The following is a 12,997-nucleotide window of genomic DNA, read 5'->3' as shown; positions in this document are numbered from 1 at the left end:
GTGGAAGTTGATGGATTGGACAGGTAAAGAGAAGAGTCCCGCCTCCTCATGCCTATAGTTGGGTATATATTAGGGAACCTAAAATTATGTACAGAGAGAGAAGGAGAGAGAGGGACTTGAGTTCTGTTATCTTCTTAGTAGATTCCTATTGTAAGGGTCTCAGAGGGGGTGGGGGGGTTGGCAAAATCCTGGAGCCAGAAGAGAGGACAGCGGCATTGATCAATCTTACAGCTAACATGTTGTACCTGGAAAACAATGCCCAGACTCAATTTAGTGAGGTAAGGATTTTAGATTTTAGCTCTTCATCTGGAGATGCTTTTTCATTTTCATTTTTTAAATAAAAGCTTATATATATATTTGTGGTTCTCAGTTACTCAACATAATGTTTTTGCAAATTGTATATAGGAATCTCCTTTTCTTGGTTAATGGTTTCTGTGGTGACTGTAAGATTTTTATTCTTTCTGGGTGGTGGTATGTATTTGAAAAAAATAATATTCAGAAGTTTATAAAATCACTTTTATAAGAACAGACTGAGAGAGCAGATCACATTCTGCTGGATATATTGAAATGACTCCTCTGTTGGGTGCTCACATACCAGTGAGACATATGAGTTGACTGTGTCTCAACTCAGTTAACTTCTCAGTTCTCTCTCCAGGCTTCATCCTAAAAGCAAATGAAGCTTTTTTCCAAATAATCCGATGAGATTTTTAAAGCCACCTTCGTTTTGAATTGTATCAATCCTGAGACTCACCTAAACCCTGAGGAGATTTCAATGTCTCTATTGTCTGGTGATGGACTTAGACTTTCAATGTGTAATGACAAAAGTTATTTTGGAGCGATGTGTTATTAAATATTTATGCATGCAGACATATAAATGTGTATGAGAGGGTATAGGATTTTATTTAAGGAATGAATGATCTGCCTCTCTCATCTCTCCTCAATGTTTGTCTCAGGGATTTAAAACACTGGGCAAAGGTATAAGAAAAAACTCCTGAAGAGACTGTAAGGCTTTGAGGAAGTTTCCTAAGGTTGAGGGAGGTCTAACAACAATATTAGTTTACATTCCTCAGAATAGGGCAGCTGTGTTGACACTAATCACATTGGGGGGGGGGGGCGGTGTGGAGAGAGCAAGTTCAGTGTTTCAGATGAAAATGCTTGCAGGTGAATGCTTGGAAAAGCAGACTGGTATACTCAGATTGAGCTCCTTAAAATTCAAAACAAAATGCATAGCATTCTGGCACAGACGGCAAAAGGAAGACAGGAAAACTCTGGCAAAAGTTAGAATCTGGCGAAGTGAACCGGCAAAGGGAAGACCGGTGAAGGACAGCAAAGCAGAGCCCACGCTGTCATATTGACCATGCTATTGTCTAGATGCCTGAACTGTGTAAATATAACAGGGGAAATATCAAGTGATCTAATGAAGGAAAAGGAAGTGCCTGTTTTCCTTTAAAACATTCTCCTCAGTGGAGAAACTTGAGTTTCTTGTTTTACTTTAATATTGAAAGTTAGCTGGAAATGTTACCAAACAATTAAAAAAATAGGAGTAACAGTTAAGATTATCTTGTTTCTATTTGATCCATTGCAGTCCAGTTTTAATCACTAAAAAAAAATAAAAATCTGTCATTCATATCATATCTGACTGTGTTTGTTCGTGAGCTATTTCACGACAAGTATGTATATCAGGCTGGGATTTGACTGTGTGTGTCTGAGCATAATGAGGCAGAGACAAATGCTGGTTTAGAGATATCTATAAGAAAAGTATAAAGTTGATGTGGAAAGAAATTGTTATTTCTCATGAAAGGAAAAAACTACATAAAAGCTGTGATTAGAAGATATCTGTAGGAATTATTGCCTTTTATGGAGGCAAAGAGTCATGTTGTATGTGAGAGTGTGGCATCTTTATGATGAAAGAAAATACCTTTACATGGGTCTGAGTTTTTAAAACCTTGAGGTAAATGTGTGGTCAGGGTGCTCAAAAGGTATCAGTTGTCTGCTTTCTGTTCGAATGCTGCTAACGTACACAGAAAAAAAATCTATGAAAAAATATGGCTGACTTTCTCTCTCTTCCTGCACATTTTTGTATATTGCCACCATGAATGTCATATCCAGGCTGTGTACTACACCTTGGTTTCCATTTTATTCTTTCCTGTATATGGTTATGTTTAGTCCTCAGGAAAAATGCAGTTCTATGTCTCAGTATATGAAATGCCTGGGAGCACATGGCTCTGAGAATCCTGAAACTTAATACAAAGTTATAACGTTTTGAGACTCACCTCAAAGTCATGTTTATTGGTAATTGTTAATACGGAAAGAACAATCTACTATTGTCACAGAAGAATTGTTAAAAATTGGACAGCTTAAGAATAAAAAGGCATGCATTAATGTGGAGGACCGAGAGATGCAGTGATGAATGTCTGGGAGCAGGTTGGTATAACTTAAGAAAATAATAGGCCTTCTAAGTAATGGAGCCCCCTGTGACTAAAAAGACAAGTGATGCTGTTACCTTGCTGAAATAAAAGCAGAGCTAATGGGGGGGGGGGGAGATAATAAAATGTCATGAGAGTCAAAATTATTTTAAAACTGTAATCCATTCTCAGACTTCAAATATTTTAAAAATTTTATATACTAGTAACTTCTTTGGTTTGATAACTCAAAAATAATATAAGAACACTCTTTCTTCTGTACTCCATTTTCCACAAATTTCCATTCCTTCCCCGCAAGTAGAGCTGGAGTTTGGGAAGCTGTGAGTGAACAGGAAAGGGTCCAGAAGGGAAGAGAGCGGGGCAGGGTGTAACAGGCAGGGCTTAAGGTTCCACCCTTGGGTTACAATGGAGAGGCCTCAAGCAATCACCGCGCCATTGTGCTAGGCTTGGAATGACACAGCCTCTGGGACTGGTCTCAGACTTGGAGAGAGAGGCTCAAAAGAAAGGAAATTCTTGACAGATTAAGTTTTAGCTCAACTTTCTTGCCAAAAACTGGGGTGTGTATGTGTCTGTGTTTGTGTGAGAGAGAGACTCTCAAACTCTTCATTAGAAAGACATTTTTATTTTTATAAAATCCCTACCTGGGCTCCTAGGTGACAAGGAAATGGCATTTGGGAGAATGGTTACAGTACTCTAGAACTAAACCAGACTTCAAGGCTCATATATTGGAACACCTCTTTTTACAAATTGAGGCTAATAATTTTTCTTTCTGTAGTGGAGAGAGCTAAAGGTGTAGAAATGCAGCCTGCTTACCTAACTTTTTTTCTTTAATGCCAGAGAAAGAGAGATCTAAAAACAACTGTTGTAAAAGTAGATGCTCCAAAAAAGTTTTCATCAAGAGCTGATGTGCAAATCTAGCTGAGAGCAATAAGAAAATGCTGGGCCAGGAGCATAGGCTCTCCGAGTCCAGGTCGTTGCCATAATTGTCCTCTGGGCCTGCATGGTCAAGGGAGATAGTCTCTCCTGTCCCAATACCGTTTCCAAGGGCTGAATCATATTTTATACTTGCGAGTGATTTTTTTCTTAATAGTTGATAAATTGTATTATCTTACACTTTTCCATGTTGTGCTCCTGAGATGTTGAGCACCTTAGGTACAAGCACAGTTGGTAAGAAGCAGAGGCTGCAGGTTTAATTCAGGTGTCAGTCGGCTGTGTTCCCCACTCCATGCTGCAATCTTAGATTGCCTTTCTTGTTTTACAATTGGTTGCCCTCAAGCCCAGAGGGGACTGGGAGAAAGAGATCTTAGATCACAGATCATCGCTCATACCTTCCTTCACTACTACTGGAAAAATGGGTGGTGGTAATAAATCACTTATCCTTTACCTAGATAAGAAAAAAGCATGTTTGGTTTGTTTTGTTTTTTAGAAGAGCAATGATCCTAAACGGGGGTGTGGAGAGTACAGTAGGAAGCATGAATGAATGCCTGGGTTAGCTAGAGCAACCGAAAACATAGTGGCTGTTTTTTTTCATCATATCACATACATTTTCTGAATGCCAAGTTGCTAGAATTTTCTTAGACAATGAGAATATTCAAAATTTAGATCCTTTATTTTTCATATTAAGAGAATATACATCTGACTGAAGTCATGGGACTTGTGTTGATCAAAGAAGCATATGGGTCAAACTGTTGAGAAATGTATTACTACAAACATTCTCAAGCTCTCTTGGAGCTGTGTGATTCCTTTGGGTGGGACCTGAGCTGATGGGATAGAGGGGGAAAGGTAAAAAGTCCTTCCTTAGCAGTAGTATTATGAAGTTAAACTTTTTCCCTTGTTGAATACATTTTTAACTTCTAATTGTTTTATGTCAATAAATAAGGAAGAGCAAACACAGATGCCAAGGAGACATCTCAGTAAAAAATAACTTGGTTATTTCCATAAAAGTCTTACTGTTTTGAAAATAAGAATTTTTCCAAGCCCGATGGACTCATGATTTTCTTTCAAATGTATGATGGGAAGTCAGAAGATTGATAGGTCGTTATTGCCCAGTGCCAATTTACTGGACTCGGTTGCCTGCGAAGGATATCTGGTAGGGCAGTAAATTTTGGTTCTGGAAAAGAATGGATTGCAGTATCAGGGTAAAACAGTTGACCCAAAAGTTAAACTATAAATTATATTCCTAACCTACTCTTAAGGACACATTTTGGAGGCACAAGAAAATAGGAAGCAGTAGCTTATTCATGTGCTACTTTGCTAAACATTTGATAATTTTTCACTTATGCCTTTTAGTTAAATTGCAGTAGTCATAAATGTTAGTACTGAAGAGAAGAAACTTAGGTTCAAAGGAGAGACTTACCCTTCTTAAATATTTAGCGAGCATCAGTTACATATAAGATAGTATATGGCTATAAAAATGAGTAAGAAACAGATCCTACACCAAGAACAGTTAACAGTGTATAGAGGGAGTAAATATGTACATACATAACAGAGGACACATCTTCAGTGTCATACGAGAAGTGTGAGCAAAATAACATAAAGGTCAGAGAAAGAGATGCCTCGAAGGAGGGTCGAGGAAGTCAACATGTACGTGCAGGATGCAGCTGTACTTGGAAGGACACATAGAGCTTTCTAAGCCCTAGAAATATAAGAGGGAATGAGGCTTTCAGGTGAAGGAACACAGGTGGAGTGAATGCTGGTGTACTCAGAAATCTCAAATAGTTCAGGCGAAATTGAAAGGATGAAAGGCCAAGGAAATGAAGTTGGAAATGTAAGCTACAGTGGCTCATGGAGGCTGTAACACATTTAATATAGTGACAATGGTAAGCTACAGAGGGATTTTGAACCTAGGGCTGTAATGGGATCTGCACTAGGGTGCTCTTGGGGAAAATAAATGGCTTTGCTTGAACTGCCTAGAAGGATTAAACTCCTTTCTCGGCACTGCACATCAGCTGCCTGTTTTGCAAAAATATTCATTACTTCTTTGGGACCTTTGGATAGAGTAGAAATGGATTGTTTCTAAAATCTCACATGAGTTGCGTGATTTCTGTCTATAACTCTCTTTCATAGCTGTGGCTCCTGCCGTAGGTAAGTTGGGAACAGTCAGCCATGGTTTGTCCTTAGGTAATTATGTTCTATTCAAATATAATTATTAATAGCACCTCTTACACTTTCAAAAGTGTTTCAGTTAGAAGACGAAGAGTATGGTCATCCTATAAACGAAGACCTCACTCTTTATTTCATTATTTACCCAACTCCTACCTCCAAAGTGATCAAGTAGTGTAAGTTTGGCTGTAAACCAGATAGTCACTTTGATATCCAGCACACAAACTACTTGGATTATTTCCTCCACAAAAACATAAGCATTTCCTTACAACCCAGCATTTACAGAACTAGTTAAGTATAGTCACGGTGCTAGGCACCATAAGGAAGGCAGAGGTTGCTAACTTGCAGTCCTTGCCCTCTGAGAATTCGCAATCCTAGAGCATACATAAGGGGTTCGTAAATGACTCCAGTGTAAAACAGAATGCGGTAAGACACCAAAAGCTCTCAAAGACAGTGAAATGGCTTCATGACGAAGGTCATATTTCACATAGTTTGAGGATCAGAACTTAGCCTGGGGGGAAGGGAGGAAGGTCATTCTGTGTCGAGGGTAGAAAATGAATAAAAATACGAGGAGAACTGTATAGGACCAGAGAAAAGAGCATGGCACGTTGACTTGGAAAGAGAATGTTGATGTAAACACTGATTTGCGTTCATTACGTATGTCAGGATTTTGTAGAAACAGCAACAAAAGATGGTATACGGGCTTTTATCTCACTAGAAGCTAGAACCCATGCATATTTCGAAAGCATGGGCAGTGTTCAGAATTCGAGATTCAAAACTTTGTCTGTGTGCTCCAGGGATGGTAAGTGGCCTGATGCAGGGAGGGAGGAGATAGCCCAAAGGATTGCTTGGGCCAGGTAAAGTGGAGAGTTTCCTCTTCTCATTCCTTAGACTTCTATAGAGATAGGTAAGATGCCTTACCCATATAGGGATTTAGTAATTACATTTTTTTAAAAAATTAATCAAAGCTGGGAACAAAATCCAGACTGATTTTCTGTGTTAATTAGGATCAAGTTTATTTATCAAATATTCATCCTAGAATCAGGACAAGCAAACCTTGTTCTCTGGTCACTGCTCTAAATGCAAATAGTAATCCTGGAGCTAAATAGAGACAACATGCCAAGTATGACATTTGTCAAAGAGTGAGAATTCCCAATTCTAACTGGGAAATTATAGAGCAGAAGCAAGTGTGAATGTCCCATTTAAGAAACAAATGACCCCTGGAATTAAACAATAAACACTAAGAAAAATCAAGATCTTGATATTTCAAATTTAAAAACCTTTGTCATAAATTTTTCAAATTTTATTTCATGTAAGGATTCACATTTGCATTTAAGATTTGAACAGAAATATTGGGCAAAGACATGCGTTTACCCACATTAATATCCCCTCCTTCCACAACCTCCTTCATTGCTTCCATTCCACCCAGGAAGAAAATGTAGGCAATTAAAGGGATAATAGTGGGGTACGCGAGGGTATGTTCACGGGGGGAGGAAATTCAGTGACTTGATTTAAAGGCAAAGGAAATAGGTAGGGGGAAGAACTGGGCTCTAGGATAAATGAGGGGATGTCCAAGCTTGTAACTCATTCCTTTCTGTTCCTCACCCACCGAATCCTCTACTTGCATAAAGCGGATTTAGAAAATTATCCAATATTGGCATGTGATCATCTCGATTTTAATTCTGTGAAGACATTAGGGGAAACAATGAATTCCCACAAACTAACACATTGCTGTATAATCCCCTTTGCAGAAATAAGTAGTTCAGTGAAGTGTCTGTGAGATCTTTTCAGAAGCAATACTTTATACTTCCCCAGATTTGGTTTTCTTATTTGGACTGATAATATAGCATACCTATATTATTCAAAAAGCATTCCTTTTCATCTGGTGCAAAATACATATATTGGAAAGTTCCTTATTTTGTGTTTGATAATGACTAACTTTATACACTCTTTTCCAAAGACAAACTAAAATAGGACTGTCCTATAGGAGGTTCCCGCTAAGATGGCTTCACAGGGTAATATTCATCTGTCAGGTTAAAATTCAGTAACTGGTGTCAGATAAAGCCCATGTCAGTTTTAGGTGAGAGGATAACTGGCAAGAATAAAACATGTTTGGAATGTTAGTGGATGTGTGTCGAGTGTAAGTTGATATCTCATGCAAAACTTGTGATGCGAATTGCATCTTGTCTGTGTTTCTTAAATGGAAAAAAAAAATCCTCATGAAAGCTGAAAGAGGGAATTTTGAGTCAAACTATATGGTGTGTTGCCAGAGGCGGAAATTTATGAAACACTCTCATCAGCACTTCTGGAAACACTACAAAAGAAATTGTTCTACTTTCTTATTGGTGTTAAAGCCACTAATAGGTGCAGTTTAGTATAATACCCCTATGAGAATTACCACCCCCAAAGTCAGCTTGCCTTGGAAAGAACTCTGGACAGGCATTTTCTTTTTTCTTTTAAGCTTGCGCAAAACACCCAAAGGGGCCATTTCCAATCCAGGCAGTGATCTTTCTCAAGTTTATTCTTTCTCAGATCACAGAGACAATGAGGAATATGCCCTGTTTACTCAAATCAGTCTGGATTAGTGTCACTCCATTGATGGAGTCAGAATTAAAAGGGAAACCATTACCCTCTCAAAGGGCAACATCAGATGTTTTGGAAATGGCTTGATTACTTTTAAATAGACCATGTGAGACTCTGTCACCAGACTAAGGCTGAGGACTCTACAGCACAGACACAGAGAATGGTTACACTGGGTGGAGTGGAACACCCTTTCTAAGCCTTAGGCCTGGGAAATTATTTCAATAGACAATCCCAACGAGCCTGAAAGGCTGAAAATCAGAACAGTGAGATTTCAGAGAAGATATTTTTCCTGACTTCTTTCTGCAGTCCACCTTCTCTTTCCCCCCACCAAAAAAATATTTCTCTCCAGGACAAATCCTTTCCAGCTTTTAATGCTCTGCTGGGGGTTCTACTTTACCCTTAAATATTTCTCAGATCCCCCACCTTCTTCCTCTGAAGTCATGTGCTTCTCTGTCCCTCCCTCGTTACTCTCCATGTGGACCAGATACCATCTCCCCATCTCTAGGCTGAAGGCCCTTGGAGGGCAGGGGATGTGTAGTATGCTGGAAGGGGCATCTTCAGAGAGCAACATGGCACGTTTATATGCACTTACAGAAACGGCTCTTTGTGACTGACCTGTGCAAAGAGCTGTGCACTCACACACATTGTACAAACCCTGACTCCACCTGTATGCCATGAGTCATATGGCTTTCCTTGACATCTAGCAAGTCTTGTGTGTGTGTGTGTGTGTGTGTGTGTGTGTGTGTGTGTGTGTGTGTGTGTAATGAGCCCGGGTAGGTATTTATTTCCATTATGCTTCAAGTGGCAAGAACATTTTTAAAAGACAGGGCAGTTTCCTGGGTAAGGAATGACTTGTACTCTAACAGAGGTAAACAGTGTAAAGTGGGTGCTGCTTTCACTTAATTGATTAACCATGAGGACAGAGAGTGCGTTTGATTTAAGAAAAAAAAGAAAAAAAACGAAAAAAAACTGAACAAATCAGATTTTTATCTGGCTTTGCAGTCCCTTTTAAAAAGTGTTTACTTGCTTCCACACTGTTCCCTTGATTCATTTTGTCCCCTGCATGTCTCTCCATCATCGCCAGAGATGAGGGGTGGTTTGCACTGGATGAATAAGCTTGACAATTTGCAAACACTTTCCCCTTTTTATTTTCTATGGTGTTATTATTAAAGGATGTCTGAGAAATCTTTGCCATTTTTCTCTTAAAAATGGTGTCCCAGTTGTTTTTGTCTGTTCAAATAAGACACTAATGAGCTGTTGTAATTATTAAACTGATTGATTGATTGTTACTTTCATAATGGGGTAAATAGAATGAAATGAATAGATGAGTGTCTTTCAAAGTAAGGCACGTCTTCTGCTTAGCTGGAGACTTCGCTTTTATTTTGCAGTTAAAAGTGACAGCTTAAAGGAACAGTCCAATGTTACATAAGTCACCATGTCTAATTACAAAGCATAGTAAATAACTGAAAACTTCAATTATCTCAAATATAAGAAAAAAATGTATCAATCAGCGAAGAACTTGACAAGCAGAAGCAAATTAGAGCTCACGAAACAGTGTTTCTCATTTGAATCTGTATAGAATAATAAGACAGAAACATACTCCTTGTTTCATGCTTCAGTTTCCCCTTTGTAAGTAATGGCTAGTGTTTTCAACCTCTGAGAGTGAGCTTCCAAGTCTGGGAAATGAAGTCATGAATTCAGACCATTTGCAAGAAATGGTCTGTAAGTCTGATAAACTGCAATCTTAGTTCCTCCAAACATACATTTGTAGGCGCCCTTAATTATGGCATTATTCTAAAATGCATTCTGGCTAACCGGGCAGAAAATCATGGACTTTAAAGAGGGAGGGACCGATTTAGTGGCCTATCTACCAGAAACCGTCTTACTGTAAGCTTTTTTCTGAGTGGTTTCTTTCCTAAGCAAACGCACATTTGGCCACAAGCACCATCGGTAGGAAGTGACTAATTATATGACCAAAAGGATTCAGGTTCTTGTTGCTGACCGAGATGCATTAGAACCAAAATGTACACCATTAGGTAAAAACAAAAAAACAAAAAACACTGCCTTGGCACAAAAATGTGTATGTGTTTGTTTTAAGGAAGTAGAAGCTCATTAATAAACTTCCCAGGTAGGTGTGAGCTACCAAGTATTACTCATTGCCTTGTGAGTGACAGGTCTGGCTCTTCTGCTACTAGTTCCCATAAAAGCTGGAGCTAAAAGCACGATTCCCACCTACCAAAACAAAGCAAAACACAAAGTAGAGGTCACAGAGATTACCTGGAGATGCACTATAACGTTCACCTGGCAGTAGTTTATGAAGAGGTGAATCCAGTTTGGAGACAGACTTCAGCATAAAAATCAATATTTCGTTGTGTTAGAATAAAAGAGAGCCTCTCTGAAAGGGGCTTTTATTTTTAAAGGTTTTTGCATTTATTCCTTTATTAAATATTTCCTGAGCATCTACTGTGTCTCAGATACTGTTCCAGGTATGAGACTCAGCACTAACCATGTGAGATAAATTTATTCTCATAAATGTATGGTCTAGGAGAGAGATCCAACATTAAAACTATTAATGCAAATAATTAATTATAATTATATGACGCGAAGGGAAAGTTAGAGTGTTATGACAATGTGAAACAAAGGAGAATACCTACCTGGTTAAGGCTTTTCCTGCGGGATGACAGTGAAGCTCAAAGCTTCAAGGCGAGTGGGAAACAGCTTCCATGTGCAAAAGACTTAAGGACCGAAGGAGTTTTTCGCTTTTGAAACATTGAAGAAATGCCTTATTTTTGGTCTTTCTTTAGAGAGCAAAAGGGAGTTTCAAACGTTGCAGCACAGGCCATGTTAAAGATCGGGGCCTTTATTTTAAGAGAATTGGAACCCATTCAAGTTTTTCAAGCATGGGAGTGACCTGATCAGATTTGCAGTGAATTTCAGGTGGTAGCTCCAAGGAGTTCAGACTCTAGCTCTTGGCAATTACACATATCCTAAGAATGGTTATAGTTTTATATTCTCTTTAATAAATAAAAAATATTTTCTTTAGATATGAAAGAGGAATCCTTGCATTGAGTATAACTTTTAGATAAAAATTCCAGGCCGAAATCTGAGTGACTCCAATTAAGAAAGTGGCTTCTCCAACCAGATTTACTGGTTTAGCCTTTGAGCTCTGTCACTACCTTGAGCAAGTTACTTAATCCTGTGGAGCTTCAGTTTCCTCATCTATAAAATATGTATACAACATGGGATCATAATGTCACCTTGTTCATGAGGGTTAATTAAGTAAATACATACAAGCACTTGACCACTATAAGGAACATAGTAAGGACTTAGAGTATTCATAATAGTGGTAGTAATACCTAATATTCTTTTGATGTAGAAGATTGAATATAGATGTTAAATGCATTTCAGATTTTTAAGTAATCTTGATGGTTGCCATTATTTTATTGAAATTGAGATGTCTTCAGTTTCACATCATGGTGAACAAAGCTATCCCCTGTGATAAAATGTTCATCACATATAATCACTCCATTGTTTTAAGTCATAATTTCTGATATGGACTATACATTATCAAAATTTTTAAAAAATATTTTAGACTCACTTTAATTTTTTTTTTAATCCTTACCAGAGGATATATATTTTTTCCATTGCTTTTCAGAGAGAATGGAAGGGAGAGACACATGGATTGGTTGCCTCCCTCAGGCTCCCCAACCTATGCTCTAAACACTGACCCAAACCAGCTAGGGCTAGACTCACTTTAGAAACCAACAAAACATTATTGATGAGCTTCTAAAGTCACCGAAGTATCCTTTCCATATAAATGGCCTAAACTTCATTGAAAGTACTTATGACTGTATACTTCATTTATGTTATCATGTCTGCTAAATAAATCTATCAGAGCAGTGATTGTTATAAATTGAAAATGTCCTCAAACATATTTTTGTTCCAACTTTAATAACTCCTGGTTCACCTTAAAGAAATTGAAACTGTATTTTGTCTATTATCTGGATCAAGAGTTACTGAATATTGAAATTATATCTTTCTGTTTTCTGCTAAGCCCAGTGCTTCCTTGGTTGTAAAGTGATATAAGTTTATTTTATTTATGCTCATGATTTTAATTTTGCTCCTCATTACCAGAAGAAAGTACTTACTGAAATCATAGAAATTAAGCTTATTTTTCCTTAATTGAGTGCTAGACAGTGTAATTCAGCTATATTTGGATTAACTTTTAACTTCAATACATTTCACAATTCCTGGCTTTTCAAATACTATGTCTGCTGCTTGTTGATAATGTGGCCACCTCACCAGCCAACTTTTTTTTAATTTGTCTGACCTGCCTTGTCTGGTGTTGGTTAGAAAACTCTCTCCTAGGTTATGGCAGCTTGATCCTCAAAGGAATTTTGACATTTTGTGTCAGGACATAAAAAATTCTGGTAAACAATCTGCCTACTGTCTTTGTAGGTTTATGTGTGTTAACTGCTCTACTCTTACACATTATTTATTACAAGGTGCGAATGTGTTTTACCTCCAAGTATTCCCTCTTTTAGGATCATTTGAACTACAAAAGAAGTGAAATATTTTACATCCAGCAGATTCTGGTTTTGAGAAAAATGTGATGCTAAATAAATTCTTAAGATGGAGAGAAGGTACTTTAACTTGACATTATAACACAAATATCTTCTTGACCTTGAATGGAGCACTTTAAGTCAATTGTGTTTAATTCTAGCATAAAACAAACTATCATTCTTGGAGGTGAGGCAGGTGGTAGAAGACTAAAAAATGACAAGTATTTCTCCCTAAGGCAGTGCTTGTTGAAAAGTCACTATCCCGCTGATATTTGTGGATGAAAATGTAGTACTGTCTGCTAGAGCATACTCGAATGAATGTTTTGT

The 12,997-nt window shown here is 37.9% G+C and overlaps 1 protein-coding gene across 5 annotated transcripts in view; it reads left to right on the top strand.

The window, feature by feature from the left end:
• The window catches only part of TP63 (tumor protein p63), a 202,582-nt gene that overhangs the window by 112,507 nt on the left and 77,078 nt on the right, over positions 1–12,997 (top strand). Inside the window, exon 1 of one of the 5 annotated variants that reach the window (XM_016200061.2) lies at positions 87–278. The exons of the other annotated variants lie outside the window; for them this stretch is intronic. Within the exon in view, the coding sequence (XP_016055547.2) occupies positions 87–278 (192 nt within the window). Of the gene's footprint in view, positions 1–86; positions 279–12,997 lie in introns of those variants that run through there. 5 annotated transcript variants of the gene reach the window in all.

Source organism: Miniopterus natalensis, chromosome 6 (genome assembly GCF_054644295.1).
Source record: "Miniopterus natalensis isolate mMinNat1 chromosome 6, mMinNat1.hap1, whole genome shotgun sequence".
Taxonomy (NCBI): domain Eukaryota; kingdom Metazoa; phylum Chordata; class Mammalia; order Chiroptera; family Miniopteridae; genus Miniopterus; species Miniopterus natalensis.
This window is presented reverse-complemented; position numbering and strand designations above follow the sequence as displayed.